Source organism: Athene noctua, chromosome 16 (genome assembly GCF_965140245.1).
Source record: "Athene noctua chromosome 16, bAthNoc1.hap1.1, whole genome shotgun sequence".
NCBI classification, from domain to species: Eukaryota; Metazoa; Chordata; class Aves; order Strigiformes; family Strigidae; genus Athene; species Athene noctua.
Genome location: NC_134052.1, coordinates 16,331,084 through 16,355,960, shown reverse-complemented (window position 1 = coordinate 16,355,960; position 24,877 = coordinate 16,331,084). Strand labels below are relative to the sequence as shown.

The 24,877-nt window shown below is 64.7% G+C and overlaps 2 protein-coding genes across 5 annotated transcripts; both read right to left on the bottom strand.

Moving 5' to 3' along the window:
- Positions 1-1,832: 1,832 nt before the first annotated feature.
- HM13 (histocompatibility minor 13) lies at positions 1,833-15,898 on the bottom strand. 3 transcript variants are annotated; one of them, XM_074920375.1, is made up of 13 exons: positions 15,672-15,898; positions 14,262-14,360; positions 12,513-12,595; positions 11,502-11,590; positions 10,649-10,734; positions 10,383-10,508; positions 8,416-8,473; positions 7,738-7,821; positions 7,390-7,426; positions 6,285-6,387; positions 5,666-5,751; positions 2,793-2,986; positions 1,833-2,216 (listed from the first exon to the last, which is right to left on the bottom strand). In XM_074920375.1, the coding sequence occupies exons 1-12, from the start codon at positions 15,840-15,842 to the stop codon at positions 2,836-2,838; spliced, it is 1,173 nt and encodes a 390-aa protein (XP_074776476.1). In that variant the 5' UTR covers positions 15,843-15,898; the 3' UTR covers positions 1,833-2,216; positions 2,793-2,835. The 3 variants fall into 3 exon arrangements, with proteins under 3 accessions (XP_074776476.1, XP_074776475.1, XP_074776477.1); XM_074920374.1 differs by having other exon boundaries at positions 2,840-2,986; XM_074920376.1 differs by lacking the exon at positions 2,793-2,986.
- Positions 15,899-17,347: 1,449 nt separating this feature from the next.
- REM1 (RRAD and GEM like GTPase 1) lies at positions 17,348-21,761 on the bottom strand. 2 transcript variants are annotated; one of them, XM_074920062.1, is made up of 4 exons: positions 21,325-21,761; positions 21,068-21,150; positions 19,848-20,052; positions 17,348-19,700 (listed from the first exon to the last, which is right to left on the bottom strand). In XM_074920062.1, the coding sequence occupies exons 1-4, from the start codon at positions 21,638-21,640 to the stop codon at positions 19,423-19,425; spliced, it is 882 nt and encodes a 293-aa protein (XP_074776163.1). In that variant the 5' UTR covers positions 21,641-21,761; the 3' UTR covers positions 17,348-19,422. The 2 variants fall into 2 exon arrangements, with proteins under 2 accessions (XP_074776163.1, XP_074776164.1); XM_074920063.1 differs by having other exon boundaries at positions 19,400-19,700; positions 19,848-20,043.
- Positions 21,762-24,877: the final 3,116 nt, after the last annotated feature.

The window sequence follows — 24,877 nt, the reverse complement described above, 5'->3', positions numbered from 1 at the left end:
ACAGCACCCAGCACCCGTCGCAGTGGGGAGGGTCTGCAGGGCTCTGGGGACGAGCGATGGTGGAGTCCAACACCCCCCCCCCCCGAGGGACCAGCACCCCACTGCCTGGTGTTTGCACCCAGGGGTGCCCCCTGTGCACCCAGCCGCAATCCCTGGCGGGAGTTCGGCACGAGAGGAGGGTGCCCGGGGGCTCCCCCACCCTGAGGGGTGGGAGAGCAGGGGGGGATCCCCCCAAAGGCCCCGGCTGGCGGCAGGGGGGCAGGCTGGCTCCGTCCCCCCGCCCGGGCTGGGCGCAGCTCCGCGGATGGAGGTTTCCTGCCGGAGCCTCCGCGTTCGCGTTTCCGCAGCCGAAACCGGAGGGACCCCGCGGCGAGGGGAAGGTGGCCCAGCGGTGGCCCAGCGGCTGCCCAGCGGCTGCCCAGACACCGCGGAGCCGCGCGGCTGCCGCGGTGCCGGTGCCACGGGGCCCAGGTGCAAGGGGCGCGTGAAACCGGGGCCACCGAGGCGCCGGCTCCTTGCAGGGCCCCGGAGCGTTTCCTTCCTCCCGGGCGGGCAGGGTGAGGGGTGACCCCACACCCCCCCCTCCCCAGGAAGGCTCCTGGCCCGCTGCCGCGCTCCCACCGCACGCAGAGCTGGGCACGGGCCGCCCCGAGCTCGAGGGAGGCCGGGGGGTACCATACGCCAGCTCCCCGCTTCTCCCAGCCCGCTCCCGCATGCTCGGGGGCTCCGCGAGGACGGGTGCGAGGCCACGGGGACACCGGGGGATGCCACCTGGTGCCGGGGAGGGCGCGGGGAGCCACAGCGAGGGGCACGGGCACGGCGGTGGCGGCGAGCAGGACCCCGGCCGGAGGCACGACCCTGCGCCCCGCGTCCAGGGGACATCGGGGGCCGGTGAAATCACATCTGGAGTCTAGACTCAGCGACTCCATGGGCCGGGCCTGGCGGCCGCCGTGCCCAAGCCCTGCTGCACGCTGTTTGCTTAGCTGGAGGTATTTAATTGGAATTAAAGTGGCCCCTCTTGTTTTTGCGGACGGGGCTGTTGGAAAAGGAGCTGCAAGTCATCGAAAACATCTGCAGGAGGCTGCGCAGGGTCATTAGATGGCAGAACGCGAGGCGCCACTTTTAGTGCTCGCAGCCAGCGCGGGGAATAATGGTTCAATGCGGCTTTTGTGGAGGGGCTGCCGGCCCGGCAACACTTTCTATTTATTCTGGCAGCGGGCAGGGGCGGAGGGATGCCGGATCCTCCACACGCCCCGAGGACACCACGCTGCTGCGGGACATGCGGCCGCTGGCCCCGGTGGGAGCTGAGGCTGCTGCTGGAGCTGCTCCTGCCTGCAGCCACTGCAGCCCCCCCTGCCCGTGCTCCCCCCCGGCCTGTCCCAGCCCCGGGGGCTGCAGGCTGGCGCCAGGCTCCCTGAAAGGAGGCAAGGGACAGCCCCGTGCTCTCCTCGCCCCACTCCGGGGCTGGGTTTGGGGTCACCCTGCGCTCTCCCTCCCACAACGGCTCCCCCCGGCCGTGGGGGCTCGCTGAGCCCCCCCCCAGCAGCCGAGGCAGAGCATGTCCCCATCCTGTCACCTTCCTGCGCCCCGAACCCCGCTCCAGGGCTCAAACAACCCGGGGGTCAGCGAGCACGGGCCTAAATCTGGGTGTTGCAGAGAGGGGGGGCCAGGCTGAGGCCGGCTGGGGGATGGCCAAGCGCAGGAGGAGCGGGAGGGGGAAGGGGACGGTCACTTGGAAACAGCCGGACAACGGCCACGGGCCCCACAGGGAGAACAAGGCCGCTGCGGAGCCGGGACGCCGACCCCGGTGCTGCCAGACCCACGCTCCTTCCTTCGACATGGTTTAATATGAGAGAAAGCAAATGCACAATACAAAATTTAAAAACCGGCCTGTGGTTTGCCCCCCCACCCGCCTTGTAACCCCCGTAGGAGATTAACCAGGCAGGGGGGTGGCGGGGCGGCCCCGGGGGGCCGGCGGGGGGGTGGCTATGCGGCGTACATCGATACCCCACCTGGGTGGCTGCTCCGACACACACAACACGATGCTCTTGCACAATTGTTTCGTCGTCTGTCACTGGCAGAGGGTCTGGAAGGGCCCCAGCCCAGCGGCACCGGGCACGGCCCGTGGGCAAGGTCACTTCTCCTTCTTGGAGGTTTCTGTCGTCTCTTCTTTGGAGGCCCCCGGCACCTCCTTGGGGGTAGAGCTCTCCTCGTAGCTGAGGACGAGAAGGACAAGAGGGAGGAGTGAGTGGGGCCAGACCGTCCACGGGGACAGAGTTCACATAGGAGGGGGTGGGCTCAAGCCACCAGCCCCCCCCTCAGCGCGGGAAGCCCAATGGGGGAGAGGCCAGGCAGGGAGACAGCGGTGTGACACCCCCTGGACACCTCCACGGATCGGGGAAGTGGTGGGGGGGACACCCAGCCAGGGGCTGGAGCTCGCCCCGGCAGAGCCATCACACCAGCTCTGTGCCCAGGGGTCTGTCCTCGCTCCCAGAGCGCCAAGCTTCCCCCCACGCCGAGTGGGGCCGGTTAACGGGGTGGGGGCTGCAGCGAGACCACCAGCAGCCACCCACCCCCAGGGATTCGCTTGTCTGGCTGCAAACTCCCCCCCGCCAGCACCGGCCCCGGGGCCCTGGTGAAGGGAAGGGGGGAGCGCTGCCTTCCAGCGGGAAGCACGAGGAGGGCAGAGATGGCAAATCCCCTCAGAGACGGGGAGAGACACCAGCCCATGGCAGCGAGGCGACAGCTACTGCCTCTGCCCGGGGAAGGGGAGAGCTGGGCCCAGCCCCTACCTGGCCCGAGCGACAGACGGAGAACGGGCACCGCCTGCCATCGCTACATGGCACTGGGGCTTTGCTGCCGGCGTCGGCGGGGGCAGGACAGTTTCTGCTGCATGGAATCAGCAAGGCTGGCCGGCGAGCCCGACACGGTGGGGAAGTGGGTAAGTCTTGGTGTGTGTGGCAAGATTTCAGCAGAGGATTCGTAGCTGCAGGAAAGAGAGAGGAAGCAGGATGGGAAAGGGGGAAGATGACAGAAAGGAGAGGCGGGGAGAGAGAGAAGAGAGAAAAAGCAGAAGAGTTTTGGAGTGAGACTGCTGCAAACCCACCACCCTGCATGGGCAGCCTGCTGTCCCCTCCGGCCGCTGGCACCCGGGTGTGCTGGCAGGATCCTGCCTGCCCCCCGGCAGAGCGAGGGCTGAGACCCGGGGAGAGGGCAGCTCCCACTGGTAGGGGTAGAGCCACGGGGGAGCAAGCCTGGGCACTGGGAAGGCAGCGGCCGAGCGGCCCAGGGGCTGTGCAGGCAGCAGAGCGCTGCAGGCAGAGCCTTTCCTGCCGCTTGAGGACAGCGCAGGCGGGTTGGCAGAGGCTGAGCGATGGTCACTGCCCGCCTGGGGAGGCTCGGCAAGGCTGAGCGCCGCAAAACTGATCCCGATGTCGCCCACCTCTGCTCCATCAGCACCCCCTTCCCTGGTCCTGCAGCACAGATCCCTCCCGGCAGCGCTGCCTGGACTCGCCCTGCCTCGGACCCTCACTGCCCTCTCCCAGGGCAGCCAGCGGCGCCACCAGGCACTGTGCAGGCAGCTGCCTGCTGGCAGAGACCGCAGGGGAAGTGCCAGGCCGGGGCTGGCGGCAGCGCATGTGGGAGTTGCTGCCCTCCAGGCACGAGTCTTGTCGCATCCTGCTTCCCCTGCCTGCAACTGGAGCGACTTCAGGGGGGCTGAACCCCAGGGTTGCAAGGTTTCACAAGGTTTCAACCCTCCAGCCTCCTGCCCTTGCCCTGGCAGCAGGCAGCACACAACAGGCAGCGCTTTGCTGCCCAAGCAGACTGTGCTGATGTTCGGGGGGGGGGGGCGGGGAGGCAGTAGCCCTCCCCCAGCCCGGCTGCCTTTCTGCCAGGCCCACCGGCCTCGCCGCTCGCCCCTTCCCCAGTTTCCAGGCCGGGGAGGCGGCGGTGCGGCTGCGGGGTGGTGAGTCAGGCAGCGGGAGAGCGGCTGCAGGATCCCAGGTGCACAGGAAGGACGATCCCGGGACACTCAGCGCCTGCAGCAGCGATCCTCAGAAGCAAACATCAAAGCGCGGGCAGGTGCGGCAGGGCTGGGGAGCCGGCCCAGCTGACAGCCCCTGGGAACACGCATACCTGCGCCTCCCAGGGGAGGGGGAGCAGGCGAGGGCAGCCAGCTCCTCATTCAGGTGCTGGTTTCCCTCGGAGCGGGCTGGGGGCTTGGGCAGGGGCACCTCCAGAGCGGGGAGGTCGCAGGGGGCACAGCCCAGCTTTGGGATGGGTGTTCCAGTCAGAGAGGGACCTGCGGGCGTTGACTGCTAGCCAAACAGGAACCAGCAGTGTGCCCAGGGGGCCAAGGAGGGCAACGGCATCCTGGCTTGTGTCAGCACTGGCGTGGCCAGCAGGGACAGGGAAGGGATCTGAGCCCTGGGCTCGGCACTGGGGAGGCCGCCCCTCGGTGAGTGGGTTCAGTTCTGGGCCCCTCACCCCAAAAAGGCCATTGAATGACTCGAGCGTGGCCAGAGAAGGGCAACGGAGCTGGGGCAGGGTCTGGAGCACAGGTCTGCTGGGGAGCGGCTGGGGGAACTGGGGGGGTTCAGTCTGGGGAAGAGGAGGCTGAGGGGAGACCTCCTGGCCCTCTGCAACTCCCTGCCAGGAGGGGGCAGAGAGGGGGGATGAGTCTCTGGAGCCAAGGCCCCAGCGCCAGGCCCCGAGGGAATGGCCTCAAGCTGCCCAGGGCAGGGTCAGGCTGGCTCTGAGGAAGGATTTCTGTGCAGAAGGGGCTGTTGGGCGTTGGAATGGGCTGCCCAGGGCAGGGGGGAGTCCCCGGGATCCCTGGAGGGGTTGAAGAGTCGGGCTGAGCCAGCGCTGAGGGATCTGGGGGAGTTGGGAAGGGTCAGGGGGAGGGTCATGGTTGGGCTGGAGGAGCTGCAAGGGCTTTTCCAACCCAGAGGATTCTGGAATTCCCTGCCATCCTCAAACAAGCACCCGCACCGGGCCAGCACCGAGCCTTGAGCACAACCAGCCAAGCCAAGTGGGGAAACAGGTCCTGGGTGGGCCAGGCCGTGCTCCACACGGCTCCAAGCAGGCAGGAGACCCCCGCTGACAGCGAACAGGCAAATGTCTGGAGTGTGGCAGGCTGAGAGAGGGGCCAGAGCTCAGCACAGACCCCCTTTCTCTGCACCTACAGTCCCCGGGGCAGGGAGACTGCTGCAAACCAGGACACCTCAGGCGAGCGGGGAGGCTGGGATGTGCTCGAACCAGCCCCAGCTGCTCTCGCAGCCAGATCCGGCTCAGTTCTCCCCCACCCACGGGCCCTGGGACACAATGACCAAGTATCTCGGCACCAGGTGCGCGGTCCCACCCTCCCCTGCCCGCCAGCGCACGGGAAGAGTTTGTCACCGGGGCGTAAAGCAATACCAGATGCTGCCTGCCTGTTGGTACGGCACCAAAGCTCCCACCCGGCTCCGAGGAGGTGGCTGGAGCCAGGGCCGGCGTGTACGAACACAGACCCGCTGCCTCCACCCGCAGACGCGCGCACGCACACCCAGAGCATGCCCAGATGAACCCGTCCCTCCAGCTGTGCCCAGGCGTGGGAACATCTGCACGCTTCATGCACTCCAGCGCCGCGGGCGAAACAGCTCCGTCCCCAGCTGACGCTCACCTGAACATTTCAGTTACTTCTCCCTTTGCCAAGGCCACGAGAAGCGGGAATCCAATGCATGCGGGGACCAGGTACAGAAGAGCAGGCTGCCGGGAAGGAGAACAACTGTTAAACCACAAAACAGCCCTCGGGAGGAGCGCCCTGTCCCCTCTGCGCCCGGGGTGTCTGTCACAGCACGCACAGAGGGTTAACGCTTTAGAAAGCGGCTTTGGAAGCGGAGTTACAGCTGCAGTAGAACAAAACCCGCATCATGAGGCCCCAGAGGGCCACGAGAGCCCCCACGGAGGGACAGCACCTGCGGCATATGGGCTCGCAGGGCCCCTCTGTGACACAGAGGGTGGGGTCTTCAGGGGCAGCTTGGTCACAAAGAGCCACAAAGCCACAGGGCAGCCTGGCTGAGGTGCTGCCGTTGGAAATGCAGCTGCCTGAACCAGCCAGGACTCTGCTCCAGCCAGGCACACAAGCTTTGGGCAGCGAAAGGTACAGGCAGGCACTGGAAAAGCAAAGCCAAGGGAAGGGACTCATCTCCTATTTCCTGGCACGACGCAGGAGCCCCGTGGCCAAGCTGGCGTGGCCAGCCAGGGACGTGCATCCACGGGAGCAGCAGGGCAGAGCTCACCTGGGCGTGCTTGAAGATGTGCATGATGAATATGGTCAGGCCCAGCCCGAAGATATAGGCCACAAAGCTGGTGTAGAAGTACGTGTGCGTGTTCTTCTTCAAGCTGTAGGGAAAGGGAGCAGAGCCCAGTGACCTCAGGTCTGGGATGCCAGTAGCCAAAATTGAGTGTTTACAGCCACCTCCCACCATCTCTACCGGGACTCTCGAGGTGGCCACCGGTGCAGGCCCCTGTCCTGTGGGAGCAGTGCGGTGCTGGACAGGGTGACACTGAGGTGAGGGGCTGGGGAGGGGAAGGACGAGCACAATCCTGCTGCTAGATGGCTACTGGGGGGGAGGAATCGGTGCTGGGACCCGGGGAGGGGGTCCCACCTTCTCAGGGTAGGCACAGCCGGTCCCTGGCACCCCACTCTCAGCACGTGCTGCTTTATCGCAGGCAGCAGGAACTGGGATTCCCAGCAGGTGCAAGCAGGATGTGGGTGGAAACACCTGGAAGAGCTGGCACAGACCGGAGGGTCTGTGCAACAGCAGCAGGAGCGGGGCCACCCCACGGCCGTCGCACGAAGCCGCCCGTTCCCAGCCGGAGACTTGTGGTGTGGGGCAACTGCCAAAAGCTACACCCCGGCGGTGGGTGCAGCTTCGCTGCGTGGGAGCTGCTTCCCTCAACGTCAGCGGTGACCCAGAGGCAGCCAGCACTGCCGGGCACCCATTGGCCTCCACGCGAGCACCTCCCAGGTGCCAGCACCCCCGGCTCTTTCCCACGCTGCCCTCTCCTCCGGAGCCGGGGAGGCTCCGCGGGGCCGTGCCGCCTGCCTCGCCACGCACACAGCGACGCCCGGGAGCTCCAGCAACTCACCCCGGCGCTCAGGACGGGCCCGCAAAGCCAGCCCTGCTCACATTTACTCTTCCAGGAGCTTCCCCTTGCACCCCACCCCGTCCCAGCCGCTCTCCCGGGTCCCCACGCCAAGCCCCGGAGGGGAGCACGCGACTGCGCTCCTGGCTTTCCTCTCCCCCCCCCCCCCCCTTTTGTTTTTCCCCCTCTACAAAAGCAGTTCAAATATGCTGCAAGATCCGACCTGCCAGAGACCCTTCCCTGCCGCCCACTCACCTGATGTCAAACCGCAGCAGCAAGGCAATGAAGATCCCTGCGGGGAGAAGGGGACAGTGAGGGGACGGGGCTGCAGGCGCGGCTGAGGGAGGCAGGGCAGGACCCGCAGCCGCTCTCGGGGTGCCGTGCCTGGGCTGACAGTGCCCTCTCGCGGCACAAGGCACCGGGACAGCACCCGGACCTGGCGGCAGACACCCCCCTCCCGAGTCCCCGCAGCCCCCAGACCCGGGGGGGGGGGGGGCCACAGGGCTCCAGCACGGCCAAAGGCAGAGCGAGGCACCCGCTCAGCTCCCCGCAGCCCCTTCGGAGGGGTGATCCTGGTCACATCGCCCCCTCTTCTGTCCTCACCTGGAATGACAATGTCTCCCAGACCCAGCATGGCAAAGTTGTCGGCTTCCAGCCCCTTCTCCAGCAGGTCCTGAGGGAAAACCACTACGAGCAGCAGAGAGAGGCAGAGTGAGGGGAGAGTGGCTGTGCGGGGCAGAGCCCAGCACCACTGTGCCTGGCAAAAAGGGACTGGGGCAGGGCAAGACCCCTGTCCCTGCCCTCGGCCCCCTCCTCCCCGGCAGCTCCCCTTGTTCTCCGTCCTGGGACAACTCCAGATAACCGAGGGGTTCACAGCCAGCCCCACGCACAGGTTTCAACCCCAGCTCCCAGGACCCAAACTACTGCGTGTTCCACAACAGCACGAATTCATCCCTCCTGCTGTTCTGGGGGGGGGGAGTCTGTGGGTTTGGGTTTTTTTTTGGTTTGTGGGTTTTGTTTTGTTTTTATGAGCAGGTGAAATTGCCCATGCTGGGGGCAGAGGCTGACCCAGCCAGCTCAGCACCCTGCAGACCATCCTTCCCCAGAGGCCCGGCTCAGCTCCCCGCAGGTCGGTGGCACCACGCTGCAGGCTCGGGGGTCACAAGCAGGAGCTCCCCCCCACACACACCCCCCACCTTCTGAGCCATCTCCAGAAGACAGGAGAGTGCAGGGGGCAGCAGCCCCAGCAGAATGAAAAGCCCGCAGGGAAAATCTACTCACGTTTTATTGGGGCCTCAAACGATTTGGCAACTGTCACCATCACATTGGTGCCAAAGACCTAGAGGCAAACAGAGGAGTCCGGGGTGACCAGGGCTGTGCAGGGACAGGCATGTGCTCAGCTACAGCATCGCCACAGGGCCCGGAGCAGCATCACAGGCAGAAAATAACCAAAGAGCCCCCGAGCTGCAGGCAGACAGTCCGGCAGCGAGCCCAGGGCAGAACGCACAAGCCAGCACTCGAGGCAGCGAGCGCGTCACGGCCGTCCTGCTTTCAGAGCAGCGCTGGCAGACGGGTCACATCGCAGAGCCACGGTGCTGCCCACCGCCCGGCCCTCCCCAGCACCTACCCCAGCTCAGCTCTAATTAGCCAACTTGGGGAAAAGGCCTGACCTCACGCAGGACCTTATCTGAGGGCACGTTATCTCCCAGCAGAGTCCCAGCCAGCGCCAGGCTGCTGCCCGTGAGCTTCCAACGGGGACCAGAGCGATTGTCAGATCAGCTGCATTTTGCTCCGAGGTCATTTATTTGTACTGTACTATCAGCTTTAAACACTGGCATGGTTTTGGGGACGGACTGCAAACACACAGGTCAACCACCCTTATTTCTGTTTAGCTCCAGGCCTCCCGTCTTGGCCATACCAGCAGCCGGCACATAAACCAGGTGCTGCTCAGCACCAGGTGAGAAAGATCCTCAAGACAGGGATTAAAGAGAAACCTTAAAGCAAGCACTGGGCATCAGATTAAATAATTAACTCCCATAAGGTGCAGCAAGTCCTGAGCATTGCCAGGGAGTGACAGGACTCCACCCTGGGACCAGGGAAAAGCATCAGACGTAAATTCACCCCACGACTACGCAGGGGACAACATCATCGATCCATCGAGCATTCTCCTTCCTCCTTGAACTTCTCCTTGGATGTCACTGCGATTAAATCCACGCTAAAATCCAAGCAGAGGGGCACAGTAAGATGGTCTCCACAACAGCCCTTCCGTGAGGCTCCGGCAATACACGGAGAAGCCGAGGCAGGAGACAGCCCGCAAGCGGAGAGAGCGAGGGTTACGCTCACGCCTGTCTCCAAAGCCCTGGGAAGACACTCACACCCCGAGCAGGACGTGAGGCGCAGGGTGTGCTAAGCCAGAAGGCTGAATCCTCTCCAGCTGAGAGCAGCGGAGGAAGTGGCACACAGGCTAACGAACCACAGAGCTGAGTCTGTTAACGAGCCTATGAAACAGGGCCAGTGCCGGCCAAGTACAGAATAACACACAGTAGTCAGGCTTAAGTAGGGAAGGATTACTCAGGCAGCTGCAGAGCTGCTGGACAGACCTCAAGGTATACAAGGCTCTCAGACATTTGGGAAAACAGAAATTCAGAAGGCGGAGGCGGCAGGAAGGACTGGGGAATACGGATGCTACAGGGAGAAGCATGCACCCAGGCCCACCGCAGGGAGACAAGGAAAACTCCAACATGAAGCTGTCCGGGCGCTGCGCTGCCTGCGGGAGAGACCGGAGGCGGTCCAGTGCCTGCTGCTCCACGCCAGGGAGCAGAAGGACGCTCACGAAGCGGGCAGATGACAGAGCCGAGGCACAGCTCGGCAGGATTGGCGTAACCCAGAGCAGCCTCGTCCTCCGGCCCACCCAGCAGCTCCGTCACGCACAGGGAAGAGCTCAGTGGGGAACACAGGAACTGGATACACCACCCGCCCGGTGCCCACAGCAGCCCTGGTGAGATCCCTGCCCGCCCTGGGCTCTCAAAGCCAGAGATTAAAGGAAAATGCATTTGCTGAGGCACGTTCTCCCCCTGTTTGATTCTGTCCTCACCCCCACCACACCCCTCTGGGCTGAGCAAGTGGAAATCCTGACTGCAAACGCGTGTCCAGCCAGAGTGCTGCCTCTGAAGAGACGGTAACGCCACGCACACGCCGGCCGCCAGCGGCTGCAACCCGCGGCCGCCCCGGGGAACGCTCCCGTTTACCCAGAAGACGTCGTAGATGAAGAGGCCCCCAAGCAAGATGCAGCCAGTGCTGACGTTGTTCAAGTGCAGCAGCTCCACCCCGTTGAGGGAGAACGCCAGCCCGAAGAGATTGTTAGCGATCCAGTGCTGGGAACAACAGGAAAAGGAGATTTGGGTCCCGCTGCACGTGCCGAGCCACGGCCTCAGCCCACAGAGGCCTTGTGTGGGGCCTGGGTCTGATCCAGCACGGCCCCTGCCCCCCCACAGCGGGGCTGCAGCTCGCTCACCTTTCTCAGCAGGTACCAGACCCCCACAACGCTGCTCAGGGCCAGGCATACCAGGTCCTTGGTGTCAAACTCGTAATTCACTATTTCTGCAATAAAACCGAGAAGTGAACTCTTGGGCAGCCCGGGCGGCTCCCCTTCCTGCGCAGGGCAGAGATGAGGGATTCTGCAGCTGGGGAGCAAGGCAGACCACAGCTGACGTCCCAAACGAGGGGACTGTACCCACAGAAATGGCCGGGCCCACGGTAAACACGTGCAAACTGCATGCGAGCGAGCAGCTGGCCCTGGCAAGCCCAGACCTTCTCCTCCAGCCAGACTCTGCCACATGGACAGCATCTGCGATCCTTCTGTCAATAAGGAAATTGGATTCAGGCTCTGTCTAAGGCAGGGAGAGGTAAATCATCTCCCTCTTCCTGCACCAGTTAACTCCTGGTGGTATCACTAGAACTATTCCCTTACCGGTAATGCTACTGGGCAGGATACTTATCAAAGCATCTCCTACCAGCACCAAGATTCGAATCAGATCAGTTAAGGCAGCACCAAAGATCAGTGCTGTGTCACACAAGGAGCTTCCAGAAAGGCAGCGCACTCAACAGCACCCCCAGCTCCACTCCTGGGATACTCTGGGATCTGTTTCTGCAGTTTCGCTGCCAGCCAGAGGCAGAGAACCAGCCGGTGCAAGAGGCACACGGCAGCCCCAGCTCTGCAGGGACACGTGGGGCAGCGGGGAGCAAGAGGCAAGTCTTGGAGAAGGTGGTTTCAACGGGCTGAAAGTTGAAATACCAAGTGAGCAGAAAACAGAACGGTAAAGGCAGAAAGCACTCAGGCCCCCGGGGAGGCCGGCGAGCCAACATACCTTCCTTGCTCTCCCCGGAGCCCTGGGTGAAGAGGAGCTGGTACTGTTTGTTGGGGAAATTTGCAGGGAAGAATCTGTTCATCATGGGGCTGAAATGAGAGGTGTGAAAGGCAGTTTGACAGACGCCCCGCAGGACATCCCGCCCAGCACCTCTGCGGGACGGCGTCGCAGCCCACAGCCCCTCCTCAGACGGGGAAACGCCAGCTTTTGCCACCTGAGGGACTGGCAGGAGCCCCAACTTCAGTCCCCGAGCCCCAGACACGGGACCTCGGCCTCCCCGGGGGTCTGATCTGCCCGTGTGTGACAGTCCCCCAAAATGCTCTAAGGCAACGGGCACAGAGCATCGCCCCCAAGAAAGGGGGACACACCCCAGACCCCAGCATGTGCCCTGGGCCCCCAGAACTGGCTGGACCACCACTAGACAGCTCCTCTGCAGAAATGGCAGTAGGGACAAAGCCCCTGCCCAGCATCAGTCTAGGGAAAGCATCTGGTCCCCAACATCCCAGAGCTGAGGAAACAGGAAACCAGTTTTACTTTTTCAGTTCCTGAAACAGCCCGAGCTTTCAACACCTCGCACCAAGCGTTAGCACAAGAGGCCGGGGACGTTATCGTGAGCTCCAGCTGCCTGTTTCAGCCGCCCCAGTAAGGGGAACACGGGTGCTGAGGAGCTCTCCCCTCCGCAGGGCAGCGAGGACTGTGCCAGCCTGCAGCAGCAACTCAGGGCGAGGTGACCCAGTCCCACGATGGTGTGGCCACCCACAGCTCCGCGAGCTCTCCCAGCGATGCCGTACGGGCTACCAGATCGCTGGGACCCCACCTCCGAGACACAACAAAGGGTTCACAGTCTGCTCTGGGCCTTTCACGCCACGCTAAGAGCTGGACTTGGCTCTGCTGCAAGGCAACGGTGCTCTGGAAACAACTTCCCCCCCAGTAAACCCAACGCCCCGCTGCCTCGCAGAGCGGGCAGCCTCGGACACCCCTGCCCCAGCCGCACCCTTCCCTGCGCTGCACCTGATGGTGTGGGACAGGGCGAGGATCCCCAGCACGAAGAAATACATGGAAAGCAGAAGATTGATGTACTCTTGAGAGAATATCTGCAAGACAAATCCGGAGAGGGGTTAGTTACCGCAGCGTCCTCCCCATCCACAGCACTTCACGTGTCTGTCAGCAGCTGCGGTGTCAGTGCTCCAGGGAGAGGAGAAAAATATCTGGAATAACCCAAATTCTCGCACCACTGATGGGAAATCTGTTGGAAATAGCCGCGTGCTCGCAGAAGCAGCACAATGGGCCTGCGAGTTGTCGTGCATTTATGAGCTGCTCGGGTCAAAAAATAACTCCTGTGCTGCAGAAAGGAGGACAGAGCTTCCCCCGCAGAGCGAGCCGGAGCAGGGAGCGAGGCACCGCGCTGCTCCCGGGGGCTGCCCCAGCAGAGGGGAGCAGCAGCACCCCTCACCTCGCTGCCCCAGCGCGTCCTGCCCTGATAAAATGGGGTGTTACCAGAAATCCTGCCCTCTAACACACACACTGCCTTACTGCCGAATCACCCCCCACAGCCCAGCGTGGGGGGACCCCGGGGACTCCATGCTCTCCTGGAAGGGGGATGCTGGAATATGAGAGCTCAGGGCAGGCTGCAGATATGAAAAGGAAGAGCTGCTGATCACACAGCGACTTCAGCAGGGCCACACTGCACGTTCTGTACTTCTTTTCCTGGCGTCTCCATCCCAGCCAGGAGCAAGAGGTAGAAAAGGCACCTGAGGAGGTGGAGGAGCACCCCGAGACCTGGGCACCAGGGAAGGGGTGGGCTGCAGGGAATCCTTTCAGCAACTGGAGGGGCCTGGCAGCAGGGTCTGGTGGCTGCTCCATACCCCCCAACCCCGAGAGGCTCCGCAGACGCTCGGCTTTACTGCTGGGGACCTCCAAGAGGAGCTGCAGCCCCGGTGAGCGCCCAGGCTACAGCGGGCACTTTGCTAGAGAGGCCCGTTCCTGCCCGCTGCTGCAGAGCTGACCCCGCGGCTGCAACACACGCACCCACGCCGGGGTCAGGACCTCTAAGCTGCAATATCTTGAATTTTGCAGCTTTCTGCCCCGTGAGCAGCCCAGGACAGCGGGGCTGGAAGCTGCTGTACAGAGAGAACCACCCTGTGTGGGCAGCCCCAGGGCTCCTCAGGCCCCTCTGAGCTCTGCCGCACGCCGCCAAAGGTGCTTTAAGCCAAGAACCTTCTCTACGCAGCCGAAAGCACCTGCTGCTGGAATCTCCTATTTAGCAATGGTCACTTAACTCTGCTTCTTGGCTCTGCACACCTAGAAAACGTCACCTGAACACACAGGGGCTCACCCACGAGCTATGGATCGCCCAGGCCCGCAGCCGAGGTGCCTGCGGAAGCGCAGCGCAACGCAGCGACGGCAGCGTTTGTGTCTCAGCAGTCCCAGCACCCTCCGCTTCCAGTCTGAGCGCCCCGAGATCAGCCCACGGCCGCAGGCAGAGCTCAGGGGTGAACTCGCCCCTCGGCAGCTCTCCAGAACCGACTTGTGCACAAACAGGCTCCGATTTCCCCCAAGCTGTGACAATTCAGGCGAGAACTGATGTCCCCTGGCGTGGTGACGCAGAAGAGCTCGAGCCGTGCAGCCTTACACGGTCCCAACACTAAGGGCCCCCAACTAGGGTAAGCCAAAAATGGAGTCAGCCCCACTTTGGGGGCTCCTGAGCGGGCAGGAGGAGGGCAGACACCAGCTCCTCACCCGCCAGCGCCGCTCACTTACTTTAAAGAAGAGGTAGAGCCCCAGAAGGGTGCAACTGGCAACAATGGGAAATCGAGCAGCATCTCGGCTGGTGATGGTCTCCGGCATCTCCGAGGAGTTCTGGGGAGGGAAGGAGAGGACAGGAGTGGATCAGTCCCTGCTCTGGTTTCCTACTTGAGCAGGAGGCAAACAGACAGAACGAGCAGGGCCCCCCCCCCCCCCGGTCATTCCCAGAGTTGGCGCTGCATCACAGGCAGAGCCTGAGACGGAAAAAGCAAACCTCACACTCATCCCTCCAAGGCCTGCCACAATTTATTGCTTTTTTCCTCTTGGAGAAGGGAAAATCCCCCCTGCGCCGGTGCTTTTCCTTCCTCCCCGTGCGCAGAGGGGAGCTGGGCTCCCTCGCCGCTCACCCCCAGCCGTCCCCATCTGCACACACCATATGGCGATCACCCTCTGAATGACGTTTTTATCCCTCACCTCGCTCTTGGGACACTCGTGCTCAAAAGTTGCAGATTTATAAACCCCTTTCACCTTCTGAGACATCTTTGCACCAGCTGACCCAGCCCCCCTTCAAGCCATTTCCCCCGAGAGACCTTCAGCTTTCAGAGGAGAGGCAGAGGGCTGCCTGCTCCCCCGAGCTCCAACCTCGCACAGACAAACACCTGCAGACAGACAGACCGCACGCTGGCAGCAGCCCCTCATACAAAGCAACCCTGTGAAGGGACAGCAGCTTATCCCGGGCACAGCAGCGCAGAAGTAAGTGCCCAAAGAGCCACCAGCTCCCTGCGGCGTGAGGGAAGAGAATCCACCCCCCTCTCTCCCAGAGCGTCGGCTGCCTTGGGCTGCCAGGAACCCCACCAGAACCAGCTGAAGCAAGGCAGAAGGGTGGGGAAGGGGCTTTAAAACCCAGTAATAAATCAGAGCGTGGAAAACAGCCCCTTCTGCTGAGCTTCGGGATCCCGAGCGCTGGGATTTAAGTGCCAGCTGCTACCCGAGGCCGCGCAGGAGATGCGGAGCTGCACGACGGGCTGCGGGGCCAGCACAGGGTGTGCAGGCAGGAGCCCGGGGACGAGCCGCAGTGCCGCGGGGCGGGGGAGCAATGGCACAGACGAGCTCCCCCCTCAACACAGCATCTCCTGTAGGGGTACGAGGGGCGGCCCCGAGTTTCGCAGCACTTGAACTGATCGGGACAGCGAGGACGGGGCTGCAGAAAGCCCCCCCGGGGGCCGCTGCCTCCACCGGGGCGCGCGGGGTCTCTTCCCCTTCCCAGGGCCGGCTGTGGGATGAGGCACCCCGGGGCGGGGTGAGGCCTAGAGGCCGCGGAGGGGTCTCCTGGGAGGCCGGGGGAGCCCTGACGCCCCCGGGGGTGCGGAGGGGGCGGCCGTCCCGGCGGCGGAGGCGGGGGGGCGGCGGAGCGGCGGGGGGTACCTTGCTCTTGGCGCAGCTGACGGAGCGCAGCGCCCCGAAGAAGATGGGCAGCAGCGCCATGAGGACGAGGCTGCCGTAAGCCAGCGCCATGCCCTCGGGGGTGGCGGGGGGGCGGGCGGCCGCGGGGGACCCGGCGCCGGCGCTGCCGTTGTGCGCCGCGGCCTCCTCCATGGCGGCTGCTCCCACCGCGGTCCGCTTCCTGCCCGCGCGCGCCAGGGACACGTCCCCTTACCGGCCGGAAGTGCGTCACGCGTCGACGCACGGCGGCGTTAAACCACGCCCCCTCGCCCCTCGGTAACCAATCACCCCCGGAGCGCGTTGCTAGGAAACCGGCAGCGGCCCGGAGCGCGGCGGGGCCCGATCCTGACCCTGGCTGGGGCGGGGGGGCCGATCTCGGCCCTGGGCGTCCCGCAGCCCCCAGAGCCCGCCCGGGCCCGCCCCCCCTCACAGCCCCGCCACCCCCTCGGCTCGGGGCCGGGCTCCCGGTGCGGGCAGAAGGCCCCGGTGCGGGCCGGCCGTGCCCCCCCCGCTCCCCTCCCGTGCCTGGGGGAGCCGGGGGGAGCGGGACGGAGCCGCTGCGCCGCCTCAGCCCGGGTTTTTCCCGGTTTATCCTGTCTCCGAGAGGCCTGGGGGGGGGGGGGGGCTGCCGGGTTTCGGAGGCCCTCCCTGCCACAGTGGGGGTGCCGGGGGGCTCCCTGCGGGTTGGGGGGGGCCCAGCTCCCCGCAGCCCTCGGCCATCAGGGCCACGAGCAGGAAAGTGGCGGCTTCAGCCACTGTCGGGTCGGGGGCTCCCAGGCTTCTCCCCCATCCTGCCCTGGGTTTTCCTGCCCTTTGCTGGTTCCCGAGGACCCCCCCTGTGCCGCGGGGCCTCCCCCGTGACCGCTCCCAGCCCACCCATGGCCACACTCAGCGAACAGCCCCTCTGTAAAAAAGCCTCATAAATGGCAGCAAATTCCCCCTGGTGCTGAACTGGGGCCAGAGCCCTGCTGGAAAATTGGCTGAAATGTGTGTTTTCCTCACAAATATTCCCTCCCCTCCCAAGCCGCTGGCAACCCGGCTGTGCCACCGAGCCTCCTCCTCCTCCTCCCCAGCTCCCCGGTGCCGGTGCCAGGTCCCCATCGCTCTGGCCGGGGCGAGTCTGCAGAGAAGCAAAGACACCAGCGAAGATAAAGATTGGGTAAAGTTAAACTGATGCTGCCCCGGGTTTAGATCTGGGCCACAGGCAGGGGAAGGGAGCACAGCAGGGATTAAAAAGCAAGCTTTTATTATTTTTTTTTAAAATGTTTTCTTGTTTGGTTTTTTTTTTTTTTTGAAAACAGAACAAAAAAAGGAATCTATTTCAGGACTGGGGGTGATTCATAGTTTCATGTTTCAGGCGGAGGGCAGATGGAAAGGCCTCCCGGGAGCCCCTCTGCGGGGTTGGCCCCCTGCCCGGACACTGTCCTCTCCCCGCCGCTGATTCTCCCACAAAGAAGGACGGGCACCGCGGGCGGCAGCAGGCAGCCCCGCAGGCAGCCCCGCAGGCAGCGTACCCACCCCGCTGCTTCCCACCCTGCTGCCTGGCACGGCACGGCACAGCTACTGACCCCCTCATCAGCCCCCTCACCTTACGGACCCCTTGGGGTGCCCACCCACCCCCTAAACCCCGCTGAGGGGTGACACTTCCCCTCCCTGACTCGTCCCCGCTGCTCAGCGCCGTCCCCTCAGGGCCGGGGGCAGATGGTGGGGGGACCTGAGGGAATCGAGGAGAAAAAAATAGTTACGTCTCCACAGCCCGTTTGAGCAGGGCGGGTGTGCGGGGAGGGCCGGGGCAGCCCGTTGGCCCAGCATGGCCACATGCCAGCCGGGAGCCTGCAGGGTCCCTTGTTCCAGGGAGAGGGTGAGCAGAGCTGGGACCGGTGGCACCGGGGCTGATGGCACTGGGTTGGGGGTGGCAGAGGGGAAAATGGCACCGGCGAGCAGGTGGGACTGCGGGAGATGGCACTGGGGCCCACGGCCACCCAGGGACGGAGGGTACTGGGATGGAGGAGGGCACAGAGACAGCACCAGCACTACCTGCCCCAGGTGTGGGCCCAGCTGGGGGCCGCAGGCCGCCCCCGGCCCCCCGCCAGCACCTCCCCCTTCCTTCCTCCCTTCCTTTCCCAGCGCCTCGCCGTGGCCCCCCTTGGCCTCTCCTCCCACCCTCCAGCGCGACCGCATTTTTCTGGGTTTGAGCTCATTCTTTCCACTCCCCTCTCTGCCGGCTGCCAACTTTCCATCCCGTGGCCCCCCTCCGCCGCCTCCCGCTGCAGGGAAACGGCGGCTGCAGCTGCGGGAGGGACCGGCAGCAGCGAGGAGCCCCCGGCCCTGGCACGCAGCCCCCCAGCCCGGGCATGCCTGATGCGGTGGGAACCGTGGCATCGCGTCCGGCAGCACCAGGAACCGGGGAGCATTGGTCAGCAACCAAAACCTCGCCGGGGTTGGCACCTGCAAAGAGACACTTTTCGCACGGGGACGGGGTGTTGCCCCAATCCCAGTGTCCCCTTTTTGCGCAAGTGACCCCCTCTCTGGCTGCACCGTGCTGGCCACAGCCAGTGGCTCCCCTGTTCGAGCCACAGAGCGAGCGGAAACTCCTGACCTGACCCGGGGGAGAGTCCACCGCTGATCCTCCCTGGCGCCGGGCCCGGGGCTGCTGAGCCGGTTACCCCGTGGCGTCCCGGCTGCTCGCCGGCTGCGCAGCCTAAAAACAACCGGCAGAGCCCACGCGGCTCCAGCATCGCCTCCCCGGGCGCCCGGGGTCACTCGCTGCTCGCTGCAGCCAAGCACGTCCCTTTTGGCTGTGCCACGCTGCTCGGTTCCTGCCTCCCTGCTCCTTCCCCGGGGCACCAGGAGCTGCCGAGCACCCGGGGTTTGAAACCTGCCCCTCAGCCCTTCCCAGAGCTGGCCAGGGGGCGCAGGGGGGCTGGGAGCTTCTGTCATCGCAGGGGGGCGAGGAATTGGGACTTCCAGCGAGGCCAAATAAAGCCCCAGGTGGAGGCTCTCCCTGCCCTGAAATGTTTTGGCTGGTGAAGATGGAGCCCACCGAGGCCTGGCTGGAGCAGGAGGCAGGTCCTGTGCCCTGGCCACAGGCAAGGAACCGGGCTTGGATCCGTCCACGCAGCTCCGGGACGTGGCTCCCCACGGCAGGGACTCAGCAGAGACCAGCACCTCCCTGATGTAGTTTATTCTGCAGCTGGAGGGTTTTCCCATCGCATCGGTACAGAGGCAGCAGAAAAACCTCAGTCTGGGAAACGCTGGTGCCAGGGAGATGCGGCACAAAGCCCTGGGGCGGACCAACAGCATCGCTCGGCACCTCCGGCCAGGCTCCAGGATGTCCTCGAGGTGGACACCACTACGGTGCCCTCGCCGGTCCCTGCTGCCCTGCGGAGGACGGGCACCGCGGTGGGACCCGCCACGCTGCCGGCAGCCTCCAGCCCCGCGGGCAGCCCCTCACCTCCGGCTCCCCAGGAGCACCCGGTAACCCAGCACCCCACCACCCCAGGCACAGGTGCCCACTTTCTGCAGCCCCGGGGTGCCACGTTGTCCCCCATCCTGGAGGGGAAGCGGCCGGATCCAGAGCACCCCGGGGCATCCCTCAGCACCGGTTAGAACAGCTCCACGTCCTCAGCATCGCCCGGGCCCTGTCTGGGCTCCCGGCGGCGCCACCGGCCGCGCTGCTGGCGGAGAGGAGAGTCCCAGCCACGTGTGCGGAGGGACGGGAAGGCGGCGGCTCTCAGAGCACGGACAGGTCGTGGCAGGACTTGGAGCGGACTTTGAGAGCCACTTTGCTGCTGTTCCTGGCCACCAGCCTGTCGAGGAAGCGCCGGGCTCTCTTGGTGAGGCTCTCCTTGCGCTTCTGCCCGGGCGCGGGGCGCGCGCGGGACTCCTTGGCCCCGCAGCGCAGGCGGAGCTGCCGCACCACCCCCTCGAAGAGCTCGGCCACGTTGTGCTGCAGAGCCGCCGACGTCTCGATGAATTTGCAGTCGAACACCACGGCGCAGGCACGGCCCTCTGCAAAGGAAAGGCAGGGAGGGGACACGGCCCCGCTGGCACCCCGGGCGCTGCCGCAGGCGGGTCCAGGGACAAGGGGGAAACAGCTGGGCGGGAACCCGGGTGCAAGATCCCACCAGTCAGATCCCCCCCTCCACCACCTCTCACCTTCGACGGAGACCTCGCGGCACCGCACCAGGTCGGTTTTGTTCCCCACCAGGATGATGGGGATGTCCTCGGCCTGCCGCGCGCGGCGCAGCTGGATGCGCAGCTCCGAGGCGCTCTCAAAGCTCCCGCGGTCGGTGATGGAGTAGACGATGACGTAGGCGTTCCCCACCTGCAGGCACTGGCTGCGGCGCCGGCTCTCCTCACCCTGTCACCGCACAGGGAACGAGATGTCACTGCTCCGCAGGGGCTGCTGGCACCTCCAACCGCTGCCGGGGGGTGGCAGAGCACCCCGGTACCGATGGGACCTGCCAGTGCACCCCGCCAGCCCCTGCATCATGGCGAGCAGACACATGGCCCCTTAATAAAAAGCAGATTAAAAGCTCCTAATTTTGGGGGGTGTTTGAGAGTTTTCTCCTCTACCCGCAACAAATTGAGGTTGCAGGCTCAGCTTGGCTCGGTGGGGGCTCAAGCTGCACCTCCCAGAGCTGCCCTTGGTCGCGCAACGCCGGCCTCGTGCTTGCAGCGCCCTGCGTGAACCAGGCACCGGTGGGATGAAGCGACAGCGGAAATAAAGGGCCGTTGTTGGGGTGTTACGGTGCTGGGGCACCTTGGGACGGTGCCGCTGGACACACAGAATGCGGCCCCAGCCTGTGTGGGTGCTGCACCCGCCTTCACCGGCTCTGTCCCCGGCTCTTGGGGACCGGTGGCTGCCTGGTGGCACCCGCAGGAACACCAGGCCCAGCGTGGAGGGGGGCAAAGGGGGTTTTCCAGGGAGACAGTGACAGCAGCACTGGCATTTCTGCCCAGAACGCCCCACACCAGGCCCTCGGGGCCACCACTCTGCCTGCTAAAGCGAGTGTCCTGTCTGGCAACACCGTTTTCCTGCGGATTTGCCCAGTTGGCTCCTTCAGCCCCGTTCCCAAACCATTCCCACGCATTTCAAAGAGGGCTGGCACCCCACTCCTCCCACCCCTCCTCGTGCTCCAGCGCTTTGCAGTGCCTGGCCACGAGAGCCCCCACGGGCAAGAACACGGCGGGCAGCCTCCCCCAGTGAGGGAAGGTGGGCAAAGAGCCGGTCAGAGACGTGACCCCAGCCCCTGTCTTGGCCCCGGACACAGGCAGGAAAGCCCCGGGGAGCTCCACAGAGCTCAGAGGCCCCAAAGCAGTGGCTATGCCCATCCAATGTCCCCCCCAGGCACGTCCCGGCGGCCCCGCCGTACCGGCTGCTCGGGCTCCCAGGTGTCCATCACCAGCAGCGTGGTCTCCTCGCCATCCACGGAGAGCGTGCGCTTGTAGGCGGCTTCTGCAAGACCCCGAGAGACCGATCCCGGTTGGCGCGGCACTGCCCCGGCAGCTGAGCCTCGGCACCGGGTTCCTCAGCGCCTCGCACACGGGTTTTCCGCAGCCTGGACACGCGCTGCCCCCCCCCGCCACCTCCTCCGGGCCCCGCGGTGGGGTGACCCCAACCAGCACCCACCTCCGTGCTGCTCCAGCAGGTCCCGTTCCTGGAGGCCGGCGAAGAGGTTGACCAAGCTGGTCTTGCCCACGCCGGGGTCACCCAGCAGCACCACGCGGTACAGGGGGTCCCCGGAGCCGGAGGAGCCCGAGGACTCGGAGGACCAGCTGTCCCGGGGGGCCGCGGCCCTGCCGCCCGGCTCGGATGCGGATTGACCGAGCTGGGGGTGACAGGGCTCACCCCGCGACGTGGCACCCGTTACCCCCGGCCGCGGGAGAGGGGTGCTGGCCCTCCTCCGCAGCGGGCTCTTGCTCCCGCGCTGCGTGTTCAGGGTCATCTGCGGCACCGGGGCTGGGAGAGGCCGCCCCGAGGGGCCCCGGCAGCCCCCGGCCGCGCTTCTCCCGGTGCCGGTGTCGTTCCCGGTGCCCGTCCGAGCCGGCGGTAGCTCAGGCACAACTTTTCCCGGGACAGACTCGCCACCGCCCGGCCCCGGCTTTAAACCCCGGGAGGTGGAGCCCCTCGCCGCGCCCGGGTCCCTCCCCCACCGGACACACCCCCGCCCGCACCGGCCCCGGTCCCGGTCCCCCTGCCCGGTCCCCGAGGTCCCCGCGGGGCTCCCGGTGCCGGGGCACGTCCCCTCAGTCCCGGGGAGCAGTCGCGGGGTGCGGGGGGGGGGGGGGGACACACACAGCGAGACGCCCCAGCCCCGCCGCTGCGGGATGCGCTGCCGCGAGTGGGGGCTCCACCACGCTCCCGTCCTGCGCGGGGCAGGGTCCCCCCGGTCCCCGCGGCCCCAGCCCGGCTCCGTCTCGCGTTGGCGCGGAGAAGGCAACAGCTCCGTCACGGAAGGAGCGAGCTGAGCCCCATCCTGCCGGGTGCCGGTGGGGCTGTGCTTTCCCAGGACCTCAGCTCCTGCTCAACCAAGGCCGCAGCAGCGTCGCCAAGAGCCGGCGATGGAAAACGTGGCCAGAGGCTCGTGTGGCACCGACGGGACAACGAGCTGGTTTTATTTGAAGCCATCAGTTGACCCAGACCAGCGCGGGCGCTGCGGCACCGCTGGCACCGCACCAAACCGCCCGCTGCTGCGCTGGAACATGAGTCTGGCCCATACTGGGATGCACTGGTGGGGCCTCGCGGCACCAGGGCCACCCCTGACAGTGACAGGGAGGTCCCTGTGGGCTTCAACCCCTCCGGTGTTACCGTGAGACCTTTACGGCTCCGTACAACCACGGCGTGAGTCCCCTGGGCGGCTCGGAGGGGCTGGGATGAAGCGCCGGGTGCGAGCGGCGTCCCCTCGGCGGGGAGGCTGAGGGTCTCTCTGGCATCCGGCGAGCACCTGGGAAAGAGAGAGAGTCAGGAGGGGCAAAGCAAAGGGTGGGAATAAATCTGCCGCGAGCTCCGCTGTGAGGAGGAGGAGGAGAAGCTCCTGCTTAGCCAGGGCGGGAGGTGGGGGTGACAATCTGTGTTCGGCATGTCCCACCCCCTGCACGGCCGAGCACTGCCTCAGGCTGGCCGTGCCACCTTCTCTGTGTCCCCAGGGTCTGGGACTGGTTTTTGACCAGCGCAAAGCAAGCAGATGGGGAGGGCAGGGGGAAAACCCATTAAAACCAGACGGGGGTTGTGCGCAGCCCCTGTTGAGCGTGAGCCAGGGCCCAGCCCGACCTCCAGCTCACCCCAGCACTATTTTACTTTTTGGCTCTCCCTTCATGGTCTACCCCGGCCACTAACCCCTCTGCCTACAAAAGAAACCAGTTCCAAGCTCCACAGCCCTGTCTGAGCCCTCTGCCAGGCGGGGTGGGTGCTCGCTGGCCTTCCCGGAGGCAGGGCCAGGCGTCACCCCTGGGGCTCGGAGGGATGGAAATTAGCTGCCCCTGGCTGTTAATCCCGAAAGACAAACAGAAGCGGAGAAAGCCTGTCAGAGCAGCCAAGGTACATCTGCTTTCTCGCAGAGAGGGGCCAAGCGCAGTCAGCTGGGCTCGCTCAGAGCTGTTCTCATCCGTCTCCGTCTCAGCCCAGAGCGTGTGTCCAGAGTGCCCCCAGAAGCTGCTGCTGAAATCCACCCGGGGCCCCTTGGAGCAAGAGGATTTTTAACGAGAGGAAACTGAAATGAAGATGGGAATGGATAGGCAAGGGGGTTACAGCTCCTCCGGGCTCCAGCGCTGCCAGCAGCAGGCAGGGACGCAAGGAGGGCAGCAGGAGCCGCGCTGCCCCGCACCCTCGCGCTCCCAGGCTGAGCGCAGCTCGTGGGCCATTTGGCTCTTTCCAGAAGCGAAATCAGGGTCTGGAACCGAAGGGTTAAAGAGAAAAAACGAAGGGCTGGTGAAGTCGTGTGAAAAGTTGCAGGGAGGTCAGTGGGAAAGGGCTGAGGGATGGCGGAGAGGGCTCTGGCACGGGCTCCCGCCTTGTCAGGGCGGGTAAGCACCAAATGCCTGACTTGTGATGTTACAGAAACTTTCCACTTGGGCCTTCCTGCTATTTTTAACTCTTCTCCCAGCCACCCTCAGTAACCCCAGCCCCACCAGCTGTCGAGGCTAATTAATTCCCTTTTTTTATCATTTTTTTAATCGGAAAAAAAATTAAGTTGCTCTAATCCATCATGCGGCCGCTCGCCTCCCGCCCCCCGCGCTGTCTCCTGACACGTTCCAGGCTCTTGCTCCTGCCCCGGCTCGTGCCTCCGCAGCGCCGCGGCCGTACCTGCCTTCCAGCCGGGCCCCGGGGCGGGACACCCAGCCCCTTTTGTCACCCATTCCACCACTGGTTTGCTGGGTGAGTGTTTGCTCAGCCCAAGGGATGATCTTTTCATGCAAAATGACCCTTGTGAGCACGCAGGGGGGGCCGAGGGCCCGGCCGGCACCTGCGGTAACAGGACGTGTCGGGGCGGGGGAACGACTCCATTAACAGATGTCTCTGTGCCAAGAACAATCCGTATAGGCAGTTGCTGTAAATAAAAGTGCACATGCACACTGTTCTGTGCATAACTACAGGTTTTGGGCTACAGCATACTCAAGATTTAAACACACTGGACCCTTTTTTTCCTCAGGTTTGTACCCCTGGACAGCACAGAAAGCCAAGGCACCTCGGTGGCTCTAAATCATTTGATATTTTTGCAATTTGTCCTGTCCCAGGCAGGATCCCGCTGTGGGTGAGGTGGAAGACAGTTTGTCACAGCTGGCGGTTGGGATGCTTCAGCCCCCAGACAGCCCTTTGGGGTCTGTCCCCAGAGAGGGGAGGCCGATGTTCCTGGGATGGAGCTGGCAGGGCCTTCACCCCATCAACACTAGGTGAGCATTCACCCCACGTGTTGTAATTCACACACCAGCCAGGCGGCTCTAGACGGGCCAGACCTGCCTCCAGAGGGATGCTCCTCGTGAGCCTGCCCCTTCCACTCAGTTTTGTTTCCCAACCGCAAAGTGAAACCAATAAAAGAAGAGTCAGGGTGGGCACAAGGGCCTTGAGAAGCTCAGCTGGCTCCGGCAGCAGCCACTGCTCATCTCCACTTGCAGGGCCAGCAAGAGAGCTGTGATGTGACCAAGGACCAGCATTAGAGCCGTGGCCAGTCCCCAGCTGCTCTTAG

Excerpts from the sequence above, each read along its gene's own strand:
- REM1 (XM_074920062.1), bottom strand. The coding sequence starts at position 21,640 with ATGACCCTGAACACGCAGCGCGGGAGCAAGAGCCCGCTGCGGAGGAGG. Across the intron at positions 21,151-21,324 it reads CCTGCTGGAGCAGCACGGAG|AAGCCGCCTACAAGCGCACG; the intron begins GTGGGTGCTGGT and ends GGGGTCTTGCAG. Across the intron at positions 19,701-19,847 it reads CCGCGAGGTCTCCGTCGAAG|AGGGCCGTGCCTGCGCCGTG; the intron begins GTGAGAGGTGGT and ends TTTCCTTTGCAG.
- HM13 (XM_074920374.1), bottom strand. The coding sequence starts at position 15,842 with ATGGAGGAGGCCGCGGCGCACAACGGCAGCGCCGGCGCCGGGTCCCCC. Across the intron at positions 10,735-11,501 it reads CTCCGGGGAGAGCAAGGAAG|AAATAGTGAATTACGAGTTT; the intron begins GTATGTTGGCTC and ends GTTTTATTGCAG. Across the intron at positions 8,474-10,382 it reads TCATCTACGACGTCTTCTGG|GTCTTTGGCACCAATGTGAT; the intron begins GTAAACGGGAGC and ends GTTTGCCTCTAG.